Source organism: Lissotriton vulgaris, chromosome 3_1 (genome assembly GCF_964263255.1).
Source record: "Lissotriton vulgaris chromosome 3_1, aLisVul1.2, whole genome shotgun sequence".
Classification (NCBI taxonomy): domain Eukaryota; kingdom Metazoa; phylum Chordata; class Amphibia; order Caudata; family Salamandridae; genus Lissotriton; species Lissotriton vulgaris.
This window is the reverse complement of record NC_141689.1, coordinates 523,121,236-523,144,370: the sequence shown is the minus strand read 5'-3', so window position 1 is coordinate 523,144,370 and position 23,135 is coordinate 523,121,236. Positions and strand designations below refer to the sequence as shown.

General features: G+C 44.5%; 1 protein-coding gene across 3 annotated transcripts in view; it reads right to left on the bottom strand.

The window, feature by feature from the left end:
• Positions 1–23,135, bottom strand: part of FAM169A (family with sequence similarity 169 member A) — a 369,278-nt gene that overhangs the window by 246,550 nt on the left and 99,593 nt on the right. For all 3 annotated transcript variants that reach the window (XM_086960774.1, XM_086960772.1, XM_086960775.1), the window contains exons 3-5: positions 20,893–20,992; positions 11,334–11,419; positions 8,124–8,295 (exon numbers count right to left, since the gene is read on the bottom strand). In XM_086960774.1, the coding sequence (XP_086816900.1) occupies positions 8,124–8,295; positions 11,334–11,419; positions 20,893–20,992 (358 nt within the window). The remainder of the gene's footprint in view (positions 1–8,123; positions 8,296–11,333; positions 11,420–20,892; positions 20,993–23,135) is intronic.

Below are 23,135 nucleotides of genomic sequence, written 5' to 3'. Positions count from 1 at the left end.
TTTTTCAGGTCTGCAAGTTGAATATGTTGATGGTAATGAGGATTTACAGAGCACAAACTGCTATCTGAAAACAGGTGTCCTGGAGCAAAACAGCTGGAAAGGAGAAGAAAATAATGGAAAAGCCAAGTCTTTAAACCCTTCAGGAACATTATATAGTTAGATTCAGAACGGAGTGAGATGGGCAGAGAAGTCCACAACCTGGATACCAAATAAGAAAAAGCTCTGACATCTGATCTTGAAAGAAAAGTTCAGGGGATATTAAGCAGAAAGGTGCCTCCTGTGCGAGGAATTCTTGTAAGTGAATACTGTGTAATTCTGAATTGGACAGAAACAGCCGCAAGATTGTAAAAATCAATTCAGGGTGCTTTGAAATGGAGGTTTTAAGAGACAGGCAGCCAGTGCTGACTCCTAAGGTGAAAGGTTACAGAAGAGCGGACACAAGAATGGACAGAAAGATTAAGGGCCTTATTACAAGTTTGGCGGCCCGACTGCCATAAGACCACGTCTGCCCACGCCAGCAGCTGACAGTGCTGATGGTCCAAAGACTGCCGTATTACGAGTTGACCACAGGGTCAGCAGTGTTGATGCGGGGATCTTGCAGTGGTGGAGAGTGCTTTTCATAAATATATCAATGCCTGTGTGTGCATCTCGATTGCAGATGTGTCGGATGCACACATATGCATGATATATGGGGAAAATGTCCATATCCCTTTTACTACGGTTCAGTCCATATGTGGGCAGTCCTGGAAATAGGTGTATGGTGCGAAAAGGACTCACCTGTAAATCGCCGCAATTAGGGTTGTAATCCACTGCGTGAAGATCCTGCTATGAAGGGGGGACCTCGAGAAAGGGATCCACATCAACATCTGTCTGGAAGACGAGAAAGGGGCTGAGTACACACAACCCTAATCCTCCATCAAGGCAGGCAGTCGGACTGTCGCGGTCAGCTCGTGGTTCATGCAACTAGTAATACAGAAGGTGGTGCAGCTCCCCTGTACCACCCTATCATGGCTGCCTTTCTCAGACCGCGAACCCTACGGTCTTCTGATGGTCTTGGCGGTCCAGAAGAGGTCTAAGCAAAGTCGCCCCACCAAACTTGTAATACTGCGGTCGGACTGCCGAGCTCACTGCACATGGACCGCCACCTCAGATATGGAGGTTCACGGGACCGCCCAACTCGTAATAGGACCCTAAGTAAAATCTTGTTGCCAAATTCCGAATGATTAAGGTGGAGCCTTGGGATAGCACTAGATAGAAGGTGTTGCAATAGTCAATATGCAACACAATGACTGCCTAAACCACTAAACAGCAGAGGACTGAAGGGAGCAGAAGAAGAACTCTCCAAAGTATCTGCACATTCAAGTAACTGTACTGATTTGTTTTTCTGAAACAAACAAGCCTCCAAGTATACTACCCAGTTATTTAAGAGTTGTAGCATCATCCAGTTCCAGGTGATAAAAGCTCTGCCATAGAACTGCAACTCTGTCTTATTGCCACTCAGCTTTAGAATGTCCAATAGTAAAGAATTTATGTTCATCCAGCTGGCAACAGCAGTCAAACAAACATGGAAATTTGCAGAGCTGGCCAATAGAGTAGCTACAAAACAACCCACGCCTTGCATACTGTCGGCGTAGCCCATCAGGGAGAAACCAAAACCCTGAGGAAGTTCATTCACAGGGATACTTATTTTTTAAAGATGGAAAACTTTGAAGACAGAAATGTTTTTGTGCAGCTTCTTTCTTATCAGTCCCTTTGAAGGCCCACGTTTTTGGGTGTTTCTTTCCTCACATTTGCTGATAAAGTAGAAACATTTACAGGATCGGTTTTCTTCATAGTGTGTGACGTGTTATTTTCTATTTTTCACAGGTGAATTAATAATTAATTTCCGAAAATAAGGACTAATGTTTATTAAAGGATAATAACTCCAGTTAATCCTTCCATATACTTAACATACCTCGCTGCTACTACTTGGGCTATTCACACTGCCCCCAATAATCCTCTCCTAATTTGCCCTTGGCTATCCAATCCACTCCCTTTTGAATCCTCTGCTAACTTCCGTACTTGCCCACATTGCTCACTGCTCCTTTGCTGGGAGGCTAGGTTCACACTTTATAATTCCTCATTCCTACTTTTTCATACATTGATCTCTAAGGGATCATTACTATGAATTCCTGTGGAGAATTAACTGATCATTCAGAGGAAGTTAAGTTGGATGGTTCCTCTGTAAAATTAATGTTTATGACAACAAGTAAGCTCTATGAAATGGAAATCTACGTGCCTCAGTGTCTGTTGTCCTTCTTTGCTGAGAATGCATTTGCGCTTATTGTACTTGATCCCGCTTGTTGCATAAATGTTTTCTTTCAAATATATGGATCTCTGCCCACAGAAACACCCAAAAATGTGGAAAAGATGGACAGGCTATAGAGGCCTAGTATTGGAACCCCCCGCCACTAACTAAAGATGCAGAAACACTGTGATAATGAGGGTTATAAAATGAGGATGGTACTGTGGACTAAAACATGTGTAAGTAGACTCAATGAAAGAGATGGCTGGATCATTGGTATGTTCGTGGCACTGACTGTTATATGGTTTCAAGCTGTTGTTATTAGGCTTGCAATGTTTTTGTTATGTCATTGTAAATGTTGCTATATTGCAAGGAAGTCATCAGACATGCTTCTACACACCTGGCTGTTTTACTCTGTAACTATTTTGCAAGAAATAAAATGACTCTGAATGCTGACCTAATAAAAATGTGTATTGAAAAAATATATATATGGGTCTCTCTCAGTTTCTATATATTCTAAATGCTCTACACAATAATTGGAACTCGTTTGAATGGCAAGTTCCTTTTAGTTCAGTTGGTTCCACCACCCCAAACATACAAAGGCTCATTATATAATGATTCTTGCACCTCCTACACCTGCATCAATAAAGCCTCACTTTTTTGGGTTGGAATTACATATGTCCTTATATTTATGGGGAGTGTTTGCTAATTATATCTGCCTTCAAAATTATTGCACGTGTCAGACAGCCTGGCAATCATAGGTTTTAGGTTTTGAATTTTGCTCATGTATTGTACTGCTCAAGTAGCACTCCATAAAGAAGTCAGTTAAGTGAAATTCTGCTAGGCATTTTTTTATAATCTTAACATACCATAACACAAATTGAGTGTTGATGGAAAATTGCAGATGTCAGAAAAAAATCAGTATAATGAGCGTCATAAAACCTCTAGGATGAGTAAACTAATCATGGCTCTTCAAATAACTGTACTATGCACTGTGTTCTAACAAAAGATTTGATTTGCAATGTCATAAGTAGTATAAGTAAGATAATATAAAACAGTATAAGCAGTGCATGGAGAAGGCATGAGTTATAGTTAAAGTAGTGTGGCTACCGAGTTAAATACACTGTGTATAGAGGTGAGCCAGTTATAATAATTTGAAGGTGTTGTGTAATTGATAAATTAATGGTATAGGTATAAGTTTAGCAATTTAAGTTTTTTTGTGTGGAATGGAATAGCGTAGAGTGGGGTACAGTAGAATAGTGAAAAGTAGAGTTGCGAAGAGTAGAGTAGTGTACAGTGTAGTGTTGTAGAACGTACTAGCATGCAGTGGAGTAACATGCAACGGAGTGTTCTAGAGTTGACTAACATACACTGGAGTTTGGTACAGATATGGCGTATAGTAAAGTGGAGTAAAGTGTAGTGACGTACTGGCAGAAAGTGCTGTGATGTAGAGTGGAGTGTCATATAGTGAAATAGCGTAGAGTTGAGCGTCGTACAGTGGAATAGTGTTGAGTGAAGTACGGCAGAGTGGACTGGCGTAGAGTAGAGTATAGAGCTATAGAGCTATAGAATGGATTGATGTACAGTGTAATAGCGTACAGTGGGTTGGCATGGAGTGGCGTACAGCGGAGCAGCGTAAAGTGCAGTGGCATACAAAGGAGTAGTATACAGTGCAGTGATGTACACTGACACAGAGTACAGCGGAGTGGAATAGTTTAGTTTCGTAGAGTGGAGCACCGTACAGTGCAGCAGCGTACAATGAAAGGGCGTACACCGGAGTTTCATAAAAGGGAGTGTCGTAGATTATAATTGCGTACTGTACACTGATGCAGAATGGAGAGGTGTAGAGTGGAGTGAAGTAGAGTGGAGCAGCGTAGAGTGGATTTGTCTATGGTAGAACAGAATGCCAAAGAGTGTAGTTGCGTACAGTACAGTGTGTTAACAGACAGACATAGTGTGAAAGTGTGTTTACAGATGTAGATGTAATGTTTCAGGAAAATAGATTATTTGGTGTAAATGGTAATTTTTGTTAGTATGTGTGAATAGTGTAAGTAGTGTTAACGTTATAATTTAGAAAATAATTAGCTTTATATTGTGCAATGCTAGACCTATGTAAGTTCAGGGCATATCACAGTACATGTGTATACTAAGGTAGTATGTGATAGGCTAATGGTTGTATTTACCAAAGGTTAAAAGGGAGGCATGTCGTTTTCAGTACATTTTGTCTGCATTCTAGGTTAGGGTCTTAGATCTAGGGAAGGAGTAGTTGTTCCCCATCTATTACCACTTTCTTAATATCTTAAATATATATAATGTTCTATATATTTTTACAGCAGTTTAGGGAAAACTGCAAATTAAAAAAAATTTAAGTAGTTTGGTAATTTTTAGGTGTTACTGTGGTACTACGTAGACTTTTGTACTGAAGATTTAAATAAGTTAAAAATAGAAAATCAACCGTAGCACACTATAATTGCAAAATATAATGTTCTACAGTGTATTTTAATTTTTTTCAACATATAAAAAATATATATATTTTTGGTACTGCAGCACTCCACAGGTAATACAGCGGTACTCTGTAAATTAAAAAAACATAGAAACTTATCAATATTTTTCAATACCTATTACCACTATAATTAAATGGTAATAGGTAAAGTAATAATATCAAACCAAATACTTACCTACATCTAAGGACGAAATGTCGAACAAAGGTAATATGTACCTAAAAACACCATGGATGCATTTAACGTTTGTAAAAGCAGTCATTAGTTAATCATTTAGGGACTTGTTAAAAACAGAAAATAAACCGTAGCAGACTATAATTGTAAAATATAATGTCCTACAATGTATTTTAATTTTTTTCAACATTTAAAAAATATATATTTTTTTGGTACTGTAGCAGTCCACAGGTAGTACAGCGATACTCTGTAAATTAACCCCTTCCATGCTCGTGACGGAACCATTCCGTCATGAGTCACGGTTGGGCAGTGCTGATGACGGAATAGGTCCGTCACGACCATGCCCACGATTGGAATGTCCAGCACAGGGCTGGAATTCCTGCCGTAAGCAAGCGGTTAAAAAAAATTGAAACTTATCAATATTTTCTCTACCTATTACCACTATAATAAAGTGGTAATAGGTAGAGTAATAATATCAAACCAAAAACTTACCTACATCTAAGGGCGAAATGCTGAACAAAGGCAAAATGTACCTAAGAACAACATGGATGCATTAAACTTTTGTAAAAGCAGTCATTAGTTAATCATATAAGGACTTGTCATTGCTATGTGCCACGGTATTGCAGTGAAATTTCACACAAAAAATACAGTGACAACAGATATCACTATATTAAAATACCTTGCAACTTAACAAATACTTACCCTACTTACCTGTAGTACTCAAAAGGATCATCTGTGCACCATAATGTCTTATCTTGCCAAATTTCATTTAATCTGTTCAGCCGTTTTTGCGGAAAGCATGATACAAATGTCTATGGAAAATGCACTGGTGGAAAAAAGCATTTTGGGACCCCCTTTTTACCTTTGCACACCCTTGGCCAATTTCCGTGAAAATTGTCATCCCACGCCCATGTAGAAAGAGCAATGTCAAGACACTAATGACACATCAGGTTGCAATGTACTTCAAATTCTTTATTGTAGAGGAGCCACATAAATGCGGCTAGTACAAATGGCCCAGAGAATAAGATAACGGGCACACAGCTTAAACCATGACAACGATAATACCACAATGGAATACCTAGCGGACCAATTGCATTACTGTGCATACTTACTTCACATAAATCATATCAAGGAAGAAATCCTAACAAAACGTGCCACACCATCTTTTCCCTTTATTTACTTTTTAAACACTAAAATGTAAAGGTGTGTGTATTCTAAACATAACAATGAATATTATTAAACAGAATTACATGATCACTAAAATTATATCATGAGAATAATAGCAATGCATTATTGCAATAAACTAACCTGCATATCTTTTAGGTACTCTGATAATCCTACCACACTTTTTTAACTGCAGGACTTCCTGGGATCCCCACAGTAAACCCAAGCTAGCTTTCTGTGGTGGACCTGGTCCCATCTCTAACATTTCCCATGTCATATCTTCCCTCTTTGGCAACTCTGGACACATTCCACCATTTCCCATTCGACACCCGCACTACACTGCCTCTCACATCCATTACCCTAACAGGATCTCGAAACTTGGAAGATCCTTTTCTTTGCAGAACTGGTTCTTTGATATGTACCATATGCCCTACTTAAACTCTAATTTTTCTGATCACTTTGTCTTTGGCTTTACCATCTCGCTGTCAACAGATAACACTGTGTCCATCATATAAATGTTTTGCACTCTCACATGACACAGAGATATCATAACCTTGATCAATCATTGCCACTTTCCAAAATGGACACGAAGACACCAGTTTTTTCCCTTTCTTAAGTTCAAAAGGTATCTCCCCCATGATCGAAATGGGTGTGGACCTGTAAGCCCAGGTCACTAGTGACACACTAGGATGCAATGTACTTCAAATTCTTTATTGTGTAGGTTCTCAATAAATGCGGCTAGTACAGAGGGCCCAGAGATTAGGATAAGGGGCACACAGTTTAAACTAAGACAATGATAATAACTGGGCAAGGAGAGCACACCCTGACCTTACGTGTCATGTGGGCAGGGGGTGGGAGTTCGGGGGGACATGAGCAACATGTTGTGACAGCCATTACAGGACTCTGGGGCATGGCCCCCATTGAAACGCATTGTTGAGAATGCCTTTTTAAGGGTCACAAAAAAGGAGCACATAGAAAGGGTGATAAAAGATTTTAGTCACAATGTAAATCATTTGGTGGTGTTACCATAATCATTTTAGGAATTGTGGTGTATTCTAAGTTGATCTTACCCTGTAAAAAATGCTGCTCCTCTGCTGGAATTTGATGAACAATGCTTGAGAGAAAACTGTTTTTTCTCATAGGAAGGTGCTCTAGAAGCTCAAATGAGTACACATTTTTTTTTTGTTCACACTATCTTCCTCAGTAATGTGAGAATAAAATCTTTCTGAGTAAAATATGTATTTCCGTAAGAAGCAGTAGCCTGTCAGTTGATTCTGATTCCCGGCAGCAGCCTTCTAAAATGTTCTACTGAACAACTAGAGCGCAAAAATTCTGTATTTATGACAACAGTGTGCCATACATGAAGCAAATTTAGGTTTTTAGTGTGGTCCGTGAGCGGTCTTCGGGTAGATGAGCCCTAAAAATAAAGGGGAGCCTCAGAGGACAGAAGAAAAATGGTGGGATGGAAAGGCTAGGAAAGCACTGTGTACTTCATCACTAAAATGGTGAGGAAACGTTTATCTCAAGTGTAAAATAGATAGGATCCTGAGAAAAGAGTTATAGCGATTTGAATTGATCATTTTCACATTACAATTGTATAACTTTGACAAGGCTGACATTGATAGTCATTTGTTTTTAACAGGCTAAAAATGGTTGAGTTTATGGCAATGTTTTTTAGACCTAACCTTCTGGAAACCCTACAAAAACAGTAACAGTTGGTTTGGAATTTTTATTTAAGTGTGTGGACTGTAATGGAGCTGCTCTTTTTTGTACCAGGGTTGGAATACAAGCCTGCTGATTAGAAGTGTGGGTGACTCTTCTCAAACTGATAAATACAAATTATTTTAAATAAGTCACTGGTGAATTATAATCATATGTTTTTACAGAGCTACTGAAATAAAAAATGGGAGAAGCCAAACAAAGCAAGATTATATTATTGCTAAATAACAGCCCGGACCTCTTTAATAATGTCTTTAAAAAATATTTATTATGAAGATTACCTGACGGTTTTACAGAGTAAAACCCAATCGCTTCTCCATTCTTCCACATAATCTTGGCATAATCGGTGCTGCCATGACAGAGAAACGGCACTTCGTTTTTTGTCATTTCTAGTTTTCGATAAATAATTCGGTTTAGGACATAAAGGACCACTCTCTCTCCAAGTGACTGGACCTGTGGACACATAAGTATCAGCCAGTTACATTTAAGTCTGTAATACTATTTCATTTAACTCTCATAGCGCACCATTTCCATCACGGATCAACAACCAGTGAATGTTGTCATTCTCATACCCTCATGAATACATATTGTTGTATTATTGAATTCTGTTTGCAATAAATGCCACAATTACAAAAAATACGAATTGCTTAAAGCAAGACCTTAGATGCTTACCTATTTCTATTTGTGGGTGACATTTAGGATAATCAGAGAATTATTCAGGGTTACAGGAACTATGACTCAAAATCCTGGCCTATTCAATGGAATACCTGTGCCTCACTAACATTAAATATATGAAATGCCTATCTTTTCTTACCTAGATAGAAGAGCAGGAGGGGCAGATTCTAGTACCCTGCCTGCGATTTGATTGCATGGCTCTGGTGCTTTGTGCGGTGTGGGGGGAGGGGCACCTATGCCGGAGAGGCCTACACAACGGGAAGTGCTGCAATACACAACGCTGCCACCCTAATGCAAAGAAGCAGCAGGCGGGGGAAAGCTACAGGAGGGACAAGGAAGGCATGGTGGCTTGGTCTATGACAATCCGACAATCAGTTTTTCCCTGTTAACAGCGCAGCTTTACTGAGGTTAAAAAGGCGTTTAAGGCCGAGAACCTCCAATATATGATTTTATACCCCGCCAAACTTTCAGTGATGGCACATGGTAAGTCATGGCATTTCACGGTACCGGAGGAGGCGTGGGACTAGCTTGAGAGAGGGCAGGCTTCCGGGAGACGATCACCAAGGGACAGAGAGAAGAGGCATCACAGCAACCACATAACTGAAGACGAGACTGCGGCCGGAGCTGATAATCCAGGACACAGGGCCTCCCCTGATCACTGACCGGCAGGTCATCCCAAATAACTGCAGCATGCTATAGACTCTTTGGATGATGCATGTAAGAGGTACGGCTGGTGAAAGGTATTGTGACATGTAGTAACCTAAGATGCTCCCTTGACAAATGAGCCTGTTTAGGTGATAAATTAGCCGGTGTTGATAATGTGATAGCTGAAAATGACTCTCGCATTTCTTTTATTTCAGTTCTATAGACACTAAACTAGTTTCCACCAAGGGGAATAACGGACCACAAAATCATTTAATAGATCAGGCCCTTGGCTCTTTATTGTGGGTACCACCACAGAGATGTTGGAGAATACAATATTGTATCCTCCCCTAATTTCTACATCCACATCTAGGTACAAACTATTAACAGTTCTTCCAATACCAACATTCAGGGTCAATTTTTCCCCCAAGTCTTTCCAGCTCTATTTGGGGATCTGATATTGTTTTCTGCTCTAGGAAAGGGGACTCATGACATTCAGTTTTACAAATGGTGACAGTAAACATTGTGTGGGAAACTAGAAAATGTGGAAGACTGAATGCCAGGTCTGTCAGTCGATGCTGCTGGAGGGAATATTACACATGTTTGAAAATGGATGCCATGTATGAGAGTGCATGTTCATTCTATAATTTTTCGTCCTTCCTCCTCTTTCTTCCTACCTACATCTCTTTTTTTAGGAGGATAGGCATTTTTAAAATAACTATTTTCTCCTCCTACATGATTCTCCTATTCTCTACTTTTTTTGTGGGGGCCCATTTATGTATCATCGGTCTCTCACTTAATCCTCTCTCTACCTGACCTCCTTCTGCCTAACTGGGATTAGCTTTAGTTCTATTATTCTGTTTTTAAAGTAAATGGTTTTCAATTATTTCGATACTCAGGGTTGGTTACCATTATTGTGTTTTTGTATGGATTATAAACTGACTGCATGTGAAACCACGTTCGGCACAGGAGGCTCAACTGGCACAAGACTATATGTGCTCTCTTTGCTGCAAGGCAAGTATGGAGTCTGTGAGAAAGCCAAAGCATTTTGCATATAAGACTGGGTCTGGGAGAAGACGACAAGGGCAATTTTGTTGTGAAATGTTTGGGTGCTGGTATCAGATTTCCTGAGACAGATGTACTATTTGTTGCTGGTGGAGATGGAAGCACTGCACCACCTTCTAAGCTTTAATGCATGTCAGTTATGAACCAATGTATGTCTCCTCTGACAACACATTGAGGCGTCATTAGTGTACTGAAGAAGGTTCCAGGGTTGCTAAGTCAAAGTCTACAGCATCCAGGTAAACTATCACATGAGCCTTGAAGTAGGCCACAGTTGAGTGAGAGAGTAGAGTGGTTTCCATCTGCACAAAATGCTGTCAATTATGGAGGTAGAAGGAAAACAATTTCAAAAGTGTTTCTCCTTTTTACATGCAACCTTACTAGGTGCAGTGCTTTGTGGTTGCGGGTGGGGAATGAAGTCACGAGGTTGATTATTCCGATGCCGAGAGTAAAATCAACGACTTGAAGGAGGCCATTTCTTTCCTGCAATGGTCTAAAAGTCCAATAAGTGTATAGCAGGAGTAGAAGTGTAGCCAAACTCATTCTATCCTTATCGCAGATCATATCCTAGAAAAGTCCCTACTCCAGTTGAGCATGAAGCGAAACTTATTTATTCTAGGATTATAACAGATGACTGATAAGTGTCAATTTACATGTATGTAAAGCACCATCAGTAGGCGTTCTAAATCTATGCACCTAAAGTCTGGAACTGCATCCCCGTAACCATCAGAGCTGCCTCAACTCTCCTTAAATTCAGGAAAAACCTGAACACTCATTGTTGTAGTTTAAAATTATACTTTACCAGCAGGCAGCACAAACTGCTCTGGTCCAGCGAACAAGGTGTTGGAATCCTAAATTTGAATCAGTGGTAAGTACTAGCTGCACTACTACAATACAGAGGAGCACCTATATAGTTCCAGAACGTTTCCTTAATTATTCACCCAAACAATCTGTATTTATAATGCGAGGTTAATCACTCAATCGGGTATCCAAACGCTTGCAGGCATCAGAGGCTTGTTCGAACAGCCCCGTCTTGAGTGCCATTGTGATAGCAGATGTAAAACTGGCATTGTTGTACGTTAGTTCATGTTAAGAGATTTAATTAGATTTACCTTGTGAAGCCCCTCTCTTTGAGGATTCGAAGTTCGCACTATGTCCTCAATAGCCCACCACTGGTCAGCAAGGTAGAGGGCCACAGCTTGAGTGGAAAAAAAGTGAAAAATTAATATTTATATTACATCAGATCATATTACACTCTATAGGGCATATGCAACAAGCCCACATTTTGCATAGCCCTAATAGCGAATTTTACCGATTCGCTATTTGGGAATCGCAAAATGCTATGCATGTAGGAATGGCAAAAAATGTGCAAGTCACAATTAAGGAATGGCTTCCCATTCATTCCTATGGGCCCTAGGCTCATAGAAATCAATGGGAAATGCATGCACAATTTGCGAGTACCAAATAGATACTCGCAAATTGCGCATGCAATTTCAAGGGAGCAAGGGTGCCAAAAGGACACCCTGATGCACCCCTGAAAGTGCAATTAAAAAACATGTTGCACACAAAAATGTGGCATGTTTGTGTGCAACACTAAACTTTGAAAAATGCACCTTAGTGCATTTTTCAAAGCTTTCGCAAATTACCATCAACTTTAAGTTGATGACAATTTGCATTTCTCAATAGCGAAATTGAAACCCCAAAAAATGTTGTTGCATTGCATTTAGGGAATTGCACTTTGCGATTCCCTAAATGCAATCACAATTTAAGTAATCGCAAATTTTGCAATTAGTTAAATAGCGATTTTTGCATTTGGGATGATGCACCCCAAATGCAAAAAGTGCGGTAGCAAAAGTGCAGCTTCTGCCCCTTTGCGTCCGGAAAAAGCAATGATGCATGTGCCTCTCTAACTCTAATATTGTGGTGAAATTTCAAGCAATGTAGAACAATCACTAGAATATATATCCACCCTGTATGTCTCATGCATACTATTATACAATCATTGTGTGTCAATTAGTGGCACGCTTTCATCCCTCTAGTTTTACGTGTTCTGCTGTTTAGTAGACACAGCACTGCTGACGATTAAAACAACAATCCTACATTCACAGCACATATGTGCCAGATTCATCACCTAGCTTTTTTAAAGTTAATTCCAATTCAAAATGATTTGATAAATGCCCTCCTGAGCTTTTAACTAGCACAATATTAGCTGTAGAAACATGCACAGCCAAGGGCACATTGGTCTAGCATTGGCAATGAGGTATGCAATCTTATTGAGATTTATTTTGTGCAAGTGCCTGAATACTTTAAAATCATGGCATGATTATACATATATTCAGCACCACACTCTCAATACTCTAGGGCTCATTTATTTTGGAGGACCTGTGCTCGGTTAAGATAGCAAAATACACATTCACTTGACGGTTGTGACATTCCAGGGTGATAGAGGAAGGAGAATATACCAGTGTGATATTTTCTAGGAATCCCAATGGAATTAGGGTTTTAAATTATGAACCAATATTTACTATTGTCTATCACCTTCGAGTTCATCAGGAGACTTGCAACATGTATATATTCTTTTGTGTCAGGGGTATAAGAAATCACAACATGCTTTGGCCTTTTTTTTTTTTAAATGCCCTTGATAAAAAGAAGGGGGTCTGGGCTTTGCAGAATTGTAACATAAATAATTTTGGGCCATGTTGGGTCAGTGTATAGTCCATTTATTGACTAAGATTTTGTTTACATTTTCATGAGATTGAGTTTAGAGTTTTCAGTGATTTCTGTCATGTTTGGTGAGACATAACGCATGCAACATAATTCTCCCAATTTCATAACTCTGCCTTTAAAGGATGATCTGTTATTGCTGGATATTTTCCAAAATTAGGACAGCTGAAATTGGCTGCAGGAGGTTGTCATTTCTAGGACCAATGCTTTAAACAGATGGCATCAAAACCTTAGCAATGTTCAATTGCTTCTCATCAGTTCTTCAAGTTCCTCCAGATGCGAGAGTTCTCAACAGCACAACAATTACCTGTATGCTACTGACTATAGTATCACAATGATTTCAGAGAGCCTAGTGTATCAATCCAGCACTATACATCACATGTATTGAGAATCAAAAGAGTACGGTGGTAGCTTAAAGCAGGGAAAAGTTGAAACGTGGGACATTAAGAACTCACTAAGTATGAAGGCATAATGTGTAGCAGCAGTCAGGAGTTAACTTCAACATTACAAATCATTATATAATCTCAAAAAAATGCCGCTTAGATGAGGTCAGACACACCACTCTTGATGTTTCAGATACACACAGAAAGGAAAGATGGATGTTGTTGAACAAGTTACTTACCTTCGGTAATGATATATCTGTAAAAAACAGTAGTTAGTATTAGATTCTTTACCTTAGAATATCCCCAGGCGTCAGACTGGATCCGGAAACTTTTGCGTAGCAGTACCCTTGCGCGTCGGTAGGCATCGTCTGCGGCTCCGCGTCCGTCGTCAGCGTTGGGATGACGTCGCCGTAGTACTTAGACGCCGCCCTCGCGCGCTGACGTCAGTTCTTATACACAGCTTTTCCGCGCCAAAAACGCAGAGCCATGTAAAAAACCAACACTGGTGCCATTGAAACTAGGGCCCTGAAAGGGGATGACCTTAACCCTAGATATCGGTTCGCAGAACGGAGAGGATGGGTGGGGCGATAAGGAATCTAATACTAACTACTGTTTCTTACAGATATATCGTTACCGAAGGTAAGTAACTTGTTCATCTGAAAGAAACAGGTTAGTATTAGATTCCTTACCTTAGAATAGATACCCCAGCAATACCAACACTGGTGGTGGGTCTGCGAACCAATAATCACATCAGAAAGTCCTGGAGGACGGAACGGCCAAAGAAGCCATCCCTCCGGACTTGGCTGTCCAGGCAGAAGTGTCTTGCGAACATGTGCAGCGAGGCCCACGTAGTTGCCTGACAGATGTCCTGCAAAGGGACTCCCCGGCCCAGGGCAGTGGTAGCCACCGTGGCCCGAGTGGAATGGGCCCACAGCCCAACAGGAGGCTCCTTCTTCGCCAAGGAGTAACAAGCCTTGATACACAAGACGACCCACCGAGAGATGGTCCGCTTGTGCACCACCCATCCTTTCTTAGCACCCACGTAACCAACAAAGAGTTGGTCATCCACCCGGAACTGGCGTGTGCGATCCAGATAGAATGAAAGCGCACGTTTTGGGTCCAGGCGGTGGAGCCGCTCATCCTCTTTTGAGGGATGTGGTGGACGAAAGAAAGTGGGCAAGGTGATGGACTGCCCGATGTGGAAGGCCGTGACAACCTTGGGCAGGAAAGAGGGTCTAGTCCGCAACACAATCTTGTCCGGATGGACAGAAAGGAAAGGAGGTTTGGATGAAAGAGCCTGGAGCTCACTCACTCTCCTGGCAGAGGTGATGGCAACCAGGAAAGCAGTCTTCAGAGTAAGAAGGCGGAGAGGACAGTTTTGAAGCGGCTCAAAGGGAGCGCACAGCAGATAGGTAAGAACAAGGTTCAAGTCCCACTGAGGCATCACAAACGGAACAGGGGGAAACATGTGTGTGATGCCTTTCCGAAAGCGAGTTACAATGGGGGACTTGAACTAAGATGGTTGATCAGGCAGTCTTAGAAAGGCTGAAAGGGCAGAAAGATAGCCCTTGATAGTGCCCAGAGCAGAGCCCTGCTGGGCAAGAGAAAAAAGGAAGAGAAGAACCTCAGAAAGAGGGGCAGAGAGAGGATCCACAGCCTTTGCTGTGCACCATGCCAGAAATCTGTTCCACCTGCAGGCGTATACCGACTTTGTGGAGGGACGCCTGGCTGACAGAATAACATTACAGACTTCAGGAAGCAAGTCAAATGGCCTCAACTGTCGCCGCTCAATCTCCAAGCATGGAGATGGAGACTGGACAGGTTCGGGTGGAGGACCGTCCCCTGCTGCTGCGACAGAAGGTCCTCCTGAATAGGCAGACGAACCGGGGGATCGACTGACATACTGAGCAGCTCGGGATACCAGTAACGTTGTGCCCAGTACGGAGCCACAAGGATGACTTGGGCCCGGTCACGTTTGATCTTCTTCAGCACTCTGGGCAGAAGTGGTATCGGCGGAAAGGCGTACAACAGACCGCAACTCCACTCGCGACGAAAAGCGTCTCCGAGCGAGTGCCGCCTTGGAAATTCCAACGCGCAGAACTGATGACATTGCGCGTTCTCTTCGGTGGCGAATAGATCTAACCAAGGCTCTCCCCACTGCAGAAAGAGACCTTGCACCACGTCCGAGTTCATACGCCATTCGTGATCGATCATGCACAGGCGGCTGAGTTCGTCCCCCCTGGCGTTCAGAGAACCTACCAGGTGTTGAACCACCAGGGTCACGCACTGATGTTCCAGCCACTGCCAGAGGCGCAGAGCCTCCTGGCAGAGGGTCCACGACCCCACCCCGCCCTGTTTGTTGCAGTACCACATGGCGGTGGTGTTGTCCGTGAACACCTGCACTACACTCCCCCGGACAGAGGGGAGGAATGCCTTCAGTGCTAGACGAATCGCCCGCAGCTCCAAAAGGTTGATATGGAGCCGGGTCTCCGCCGGAGACCAGAGGCCTCTGATCTCCGCTTCTCCCATGTGGCCTCCCCAGTCCTGGACGGACGCATCCGTCACAACTACGTGCTCCGGTTGGGGAAGGGAGAGGGATCTGCCACTGACCCAATCGTGGTGCATGAGCCACCACTGCAACTGTCTCGCAGTGCCCTCCGAGATCAGGACATGGTTGGACAGGTTGCCCTGATGCTGGGCCCACTGAAACTTCAGGTTCCAACTGCAGAGCCCGCATTCGCCATCGGGCGTGATGCACCAGAAGGATGCAGGAGGCCATCAGCCCCAGAAGACGCAGCGTCAACCTGACCGAGACTCGGGATAAAGAAAAATCGGAATCAGAGACTGAATATCCCGAACCCGCTGTTCGGGAGGATAAACCCGAAACTGCGCCGAGTCGAGAACCGCTCCGATGAAGAGGAGCTTCTCGGAGGGGCACAGGTGTGACTTCGGCACATTGATGGAGAACCCCAGCAGGTGCAGGAGGTCTGCCGACGTCTGGAGGTGGCTGACGACTGTCTGGGGCGAGCCCGCCTTCAACAACCAGTCGTCGTGGAAGGGGAAGACTGAAACCCCTAACATGCGCAGATGAGCTGCGACCACCGCCATCACCTTCGTGAACACCCGTGGGGCGCTGGTAAGGCCGAAGAGGAGCACAGTAAACTGAAAGTGCTCGTGGTCTACCGTGAACCGCAGGTAGCGCCGGTGTGCCGGCAGGATGGGAATGTGGAAATAAGCGTCCTGCAAGTCCAACGCTACCATCCAGTCTTCTGGGTCCAGGGCAGCTAAGACCTGAGCCAGTGTCAGCATTTTGAACTTCTCCTTCCGGAGGAAGCCGTTGACGTTCCGTAGATCCAAGATAGGGCGTAGGCCCCCTTTGCCCTTCTTGGGTACCAAAAGTAGTGGGAGTAGCAACCACACCCTACTTCTGGCACAGCAACGTGCTAGAAGGCCCCCTTGGCCAAGAGGGGCGTAACTTCCTCCTGCAGAAGTCGCAAGTGATCCCACAACACGCGGTGGTATTGCGGTGGCATGGCTGGAGGGGTCGCCTCGACGGGGAGGGAGTAGCCCCTTCGGACGATTTGCAGCACCCACCTGTCTGATGTGACAGTGCGCCAGTGGAGGAGGTGATGGCGAACCCTGCCCCCCACTGGCGTCACATGGGCCTGAAAGCTCGGACTAGAGGGTTTTGAGGCGGATGCTGCAGGGGTAGGTGTGGACTGACCTCGCCGTTGTCCCCGACCGCCGCCACAGCGGTTTCCACGGCCGCCACCGCGTTGGAAATTAGTCTGCGGTGGGTGGCTGTCAGCACGTGTGGGGGCGCCCCTTCCCTGGCCACGAAAGGACTGAAAGGCACCCGTTTGCTGGCGCGGGGCCGAGAGGCCCAACGGCTTGGCCGTAGCCCTGGAGTCCTTAAAGCGCTCAAGCGCATGGTCTGCCTTGTCGCTAAAAAGGCGACGGCCATCAAACGGCATATCCATGAGTGTATCCTGGACTTCGGCCGAAAAGTTGGCGGACCTCAACCTGGCGTGGCGACGAATCGCCACTGTCGTTGCCATCGCTCTGCCCAGTGAGTCGATGGTATCCAGCCCACACAGGATGGAAAAACGTGCCGCATCTCGACCCTCCGCAAGGGCTTGGGCGAGTTTAGCCTTGACCTCCGCCGGGCAGTCTGGCAGCACGTTCGCGACCGTGTCCCACAGAGAGTGGGTGTAGCGGCCCAAGAGGCACGCGGTGTTGGAAGACCGCAGTCCCAAACTCAGGGAGGAGAATACCTTTTTGCCATATTGCTTGTACCTTTGGATTCCCAATCGGGCGGAGCCGTCGGGAATGCGGTTTGGGGGTTGGAGGCCTGGATGACCAGACTCTCGTGGGTGGGATGGGTGGACAGGAAACAAGGGTCGCCCGGGGCCGGTCGGGGGCGTCTGGCCACGTTCCTATCTACAGGCGGACCTGTAGTGGGCCTGGACCAAGTGCCCAAAAATACGTCAGTCAAGGCCTCATTAAACGGCAGCAGAGGCTCAGCCGAGCTTGACTGCGTTTTAAGGACCTCTGTGAAGAGGTTAGTCCTCACGACCGCGACGGGGAGCTCAAGGCCCAAGGCCCTGGCTGCCCACGTCAGCACCACACTGTAGGTTGCCCCCTCCTCCGTAGCAACGGCATGAGGTGAGACAAAACCAGTGTCTGGCGAAGTGTCCAGACAACTGGCATCCCTAAGTTCACCTATAAAGGCCTGCTGGGACTGACAATCACGTGTCAGAGGGTCCTCAGGCCCCTCCCAATACACCTCATCACCCATTTCCTGAAAATCAGGGTTGTCAAAGGATGGGGCCAGTTCGTTGAAGTAGAACTCTCCAAGCGGCGTCGATAGCGGTGCCCAGCGGCGCCGCTCCAATGCCGGAACAGGATCGAGGGAGGCATCGGGGATCGGTGTCGATGAGGTTGTCAGGTCAACCGGCGATGATCCGGATCCGGAGGCGGATCCAGCGAGGCCCTGCGGTGCTGGGCCCGAAGGCGTCGGCGGCGTCGGGCCGAAGCACCCGTCGGCGCCGGGGCCGAAGCACCCAACCCGCTGGGGCCCCGAGACGGGTCCGCTGGGTCCGAAGGCGTCGCGGAGCCCGTCGGTGGAGAGAGAGAGACCTCATGGCCATGAGGAAGCGCTCGATCTCCTCCGGCAACGCGTGTTGCCCAGGGACCGGAGAATATGAAGCAGGCCGCGACGCCCGCGACTCCGACGGAGCCGCGTGGGTGGTGTCACCTGAACCCCCGGCAGCGTCGCGCGAGCATCGGGGGGAGTCAGAAGTGAGATGACGTCTCTTCGACTTTTTGTGCTTACCTGACGACTTCGAGCCCAAAGACCGATGGTGACTCCCGGAGCTATGATGGCTCCGACCCCACGACCGGTCCCTCGACCTCCGTCCGGACCGGGGCCTCTCGCGGCACGGGGCCGACTGCCGGAGCTCGAGCTGCTTGCGGGACCGCTCCTGCCTAGCTTTCAACGACAGGGCTTGGCAGTCGGGGCAGGCCTTGTCGTCGTGGTCGAAGCAGAGACAGTGAAGGCACCGGCGGTGAGGGTCGGTAACTGACATCAGTTGGTCGCAGTCCTCACAGGGCTTAAATCCAGGCATCCCTACCGGCACCGTTCGGAGTCGAAAAGACTTAAAAAATTATCAAAAGGGATCGAAAAAGTTAGTAAAAAATTGACTATGGGTACCACTTTTTCCGGATCTGCGCTGCTGGCGCGGAAAAAAGAAGAACTGACGTCACCGCGCGAGGACGGTGTCTAAGTACTCCGGTGACGTCATCCCGGCGCCAACGAAGCAGACGACAGACGCGAGCCGCAGACGACACCTACCGGCGCGCAAGGGTACTGCTATGCAAAAGTTTCCGGATCCAGTCTGACGCCTGGGGATATTCTAAGGTAAGGAATCTAATACTTACCTGTTTCTTTCAGATAATCTTACACTAGCCAATGTACTTTGGCCTATTAGCAGTCAATTTCTAGTAAGCTTTGTGATTTTATAGTTCATACAACTTTTGAAGGTCTGAAAATGAGTGGCTTGGGTAATTGTTCAAACACTACTGTGCCTAATTGTTTAAACATTACAGTGCCTAATCTGGAATTTGTATTTTTGCCATTATTATTTGTCATATGATAATAACGAATGAATGGCTTCAACAAGAAATTCAGAGCGTGGCTTACAGTCTGATGGGCGGTCTATCGCCCGTCACCATGAAGGACTTCCGCCATATTGAGAGATCACTACTGGCCTACCAGTGATCTCTGTGCCTTCACAAGAGCTGCTGCCATGGCAGCTCCTTTACGGCACTGAAAGTTTGGTGAGGTGCTGCATGTTTCAGGTGGTCCTCAGCAAACTTTTATGTTTTTCAAAAACGAACAACTGAAGTGAGAGTTTGTTTTTATGAACAAAAAACAAATTAACCTAGCACACAGGGAGTTCTCTCCCAGGTGTGTGGGCCATTAGTAATTCTTTCCTGTCCAGAACCACCAGCTTTTTGCTGGAGGTCCCAAACAGAAAAAAAGAACATCACACCATCTTTAGGCCGTTGTTGTAGGTTTCTGATGACGGAGCCTGCAGGTACACAGGCGTAGGAAACCAGAGGGTCGACCTGACTCAAAATAGTGTAGGTGGATGAAATGTTTGGTGGACGTGGCACTGCACAACCTGTACTACATTGTTTGACAACCTCTAAATCGGGCCCTCTGACTAAGAGTGGGAAAATGCAACCTAAGACTGTTTTTAGAATCAGCTATTTATATGCACAGATAACAGGGAGAAATGTATTGCAGCAGTAGTTATACTGCACAAGCAGTTATATTGAGTAAGCGCCATCGCTCTGATGAATGCCATTTTCCACTAAAAGAAGCTTGTTTTTACTGAAGTATGAAGAGTTCATGTATTTTGTACTGCATGGTATCACCAATGTACCTCTAATAAAAAGAAAGACATACTGCTACTTTAAGGGAATGTTTTTAATCTGCATGGCATTTTCTTCTTGGTTCCAGCAAGGCAGGTGCCAAGATCTCCTGCTCCTGAACCTGATTTTGAAAACTGAAATCCTTTGAGCCAACCAAGGAGCTCGGCCAGAAGGTGAAACAAAGTCACCCAGAGTCACATTCCAAACTGGACACATACAGTAAATGAATATAAACAGGCATAAAGTAATGAATGCAGGATATAATGGCACCGGGGGGGGGGGGGGTCTGGGGAAGGCCTCTGAAGAAGGCCATAACTGTGTTCTGACAGGAAAAGAACAACAGAATCAAAATATGGAGTACCTAGAAATCAGAATCATCAAACAAGTTTTGAACTCTATTTCTAAATTTTCCTCCTCTAATGAACAGATTGCAGAAAAAATAATCCAACATTCTGTGCTTAATGAAAAACAATGCATTCCTAAATTGGAATAAATAGTGGATATTTAAATGCAGAAAGGTGAATTGTGCAATTAACTTTGTTGGGCTTCATTCAAGCTCATGATACATGTAACAGCTGCAAGGAAACTTTAACGCGTTTTAACATAAAAGTATTAAAAATGAAACCTGTGAGTGTGTCTTCTGGTGTAAACAATGCGAGCACCTTGTGCGTCTGGTCCCCGCCATAGAGAGGTACAAAGCCCACCATCGACAAACTGATAGGAACCTGGAAAAAAAAATTGGGACGTTGAGGGTATACTAGAAAAGCCTGACCAAGGCTTTTTCGCCACATGATCAGCGTAATGCACACGTTAAGAACATAGTATTTATTATGGACATAAAATATGGTCTCAAAATGTGGATGATGATTTATTTATGTTTCTATGCATGGGAGATTCACATAGCATGAACCTCACCGACAGGAAGCAATGTCTTTGTTTAAATTGTTATGTTTATCAGACAAGTCTTGAAGGCCATGTCTAACATGCAAATTACAGTCAAAATGTCATCAGCACGGGGAGAATAAATGCTAGATTTTAGAGGTTATCTATACCCTCAAGAGTCCTTCTGTGCAACTACCTCTTGCCCATACCACCTGGCGTATCTGTCCTGTCCAGGACAAGGGCACTAGGGCCCTGGGACAGCGCAGGGGCGAGGGGACACCGGACACCACATCCGGTCAAGGGGTGGGGAGAGGGAACACTCGGCTGTTGGACCTCAGGGGAAGAGGTCGCGCTCTGGACATGATGGAATAGAAATAATAAAGGCGTACCTGTTTACCAAGACCTCGTGCTGTGTGGTTTTCCTGAGTCGACCGACACGACATCTGGCGACGAAGGCGGCGACGATCTCATCGTGTGTGGCCATCGACGATCAACGAGAAATATTGGCAAGAAGAACTGCCCCAAAGAGAAGAACAGCGACATGGGAGCCCACCCCGATCGCTGCAAACGAAATAGACGAGTGCCGGTAAGATGCTGTTTACAGGCGCGAAGTTTGAAGAATTGGCGCGAGCTCTCGCAAGAGACTCAGCGGCCATTTTGAAATCAGGCGCGAAAGCCAATAAGAGCGAAGAATAGAGAGGCGGCCATTTTGAAATTAGGCAGCGTCCCGATTGGCTGCGAAATCCCGCGAGAATATCGGCAGCCATCTTGGAGTCAGGCAAAGTGACCAATAAGGAACGAGGAACAGCGCGGCGGCCATTTTGGAGTCAGGCAAAAAGGGAAAAAGGATAGGAAAGTGACGATTTAAGAGAAAAAGGCACAAATAAGGACAAATAAAGGCAAATAAGTGACACAGTGGACATAAGAAGAATACTTAAAGGAAAGGGGCAAATAAAAGGAAAAAGAAACAAGAAAGAAAAGACACAAGGACAAAAGGGGTACCAAAAAACAAAAAAACAAAAAAAAAACTAAATAAATAAATAAATAAGTATCGAATAAGCAGCAAAAGTGCAAGCATAAGAAAAGATGATAGCAAAGTGAACAAGTACAAATAAAGGAATAAGGGACTAAAAAAGAGCACGTAAAGAAAATACAAGAGAACAAAGCACAGACAAAGAAGATAATAAAGAAAGAACAAAGGGTGACAAGGACGAATAAAAGAATTGAACTAAGGGAATTGGGCGCTAATAAAGCACAAGCAAAGACAAAAACAGTACATAAGAGAAAAAAGACAACAAATAAAAGGAAAGAAAGGAAAATGAAGACACATAAGAGAAAATAAAGACGGTAAAGTGCTGACTAAAAAGAAAAAGTGCTGAGTTGAGCACCAGGAAAAGAAACAAGCACAGGCAATAAAGAAAAGAGGACAAAGAAAAAGACAATAGAAGAAAACAGAAGAGTGCCAGAAAGAGCACAGAGAATAGAAGAGTGCCGGAAGAGCACGGAGAATAGAAGAGTGCCAGGAAGAGCACAGAAGAGAGAAGAGAATAAAGAAAAGAGGACAAAAGAAAAAGACAATAGAAGAAAACAGAAGAGTGCCAGAAAGAGCACAGAGAATAGAAGAGTGCCGGAAGAGAAGGGAGAATAGAAGAGTGCCGGAAGAGCACGGAGAATAGGAGAGTGCCAGGAAGAGCACAGAAGACAGAAAAGAAGAAATGACAGACCCCAAGCCAGAAAGACAAAGTACACAATACAGAAAACCACCACCATTCAACTTGTCGGAGCCACAAGTAGGAATAAGGTGGGAGAATTGGATCAGACGTCTGGAGAGATACATGGAAGCGACGGATGTGACAGAGGCAAAGAAACTGGGTCTATTACTAAATTTTGCAGGCGATGGCATTGAGGACCTCCTAGTGGCGTTACCAACAAAGGAAACAACTACTTATAAAAAACTAAAGAAATGTTTAACAGTGAAATTTGACC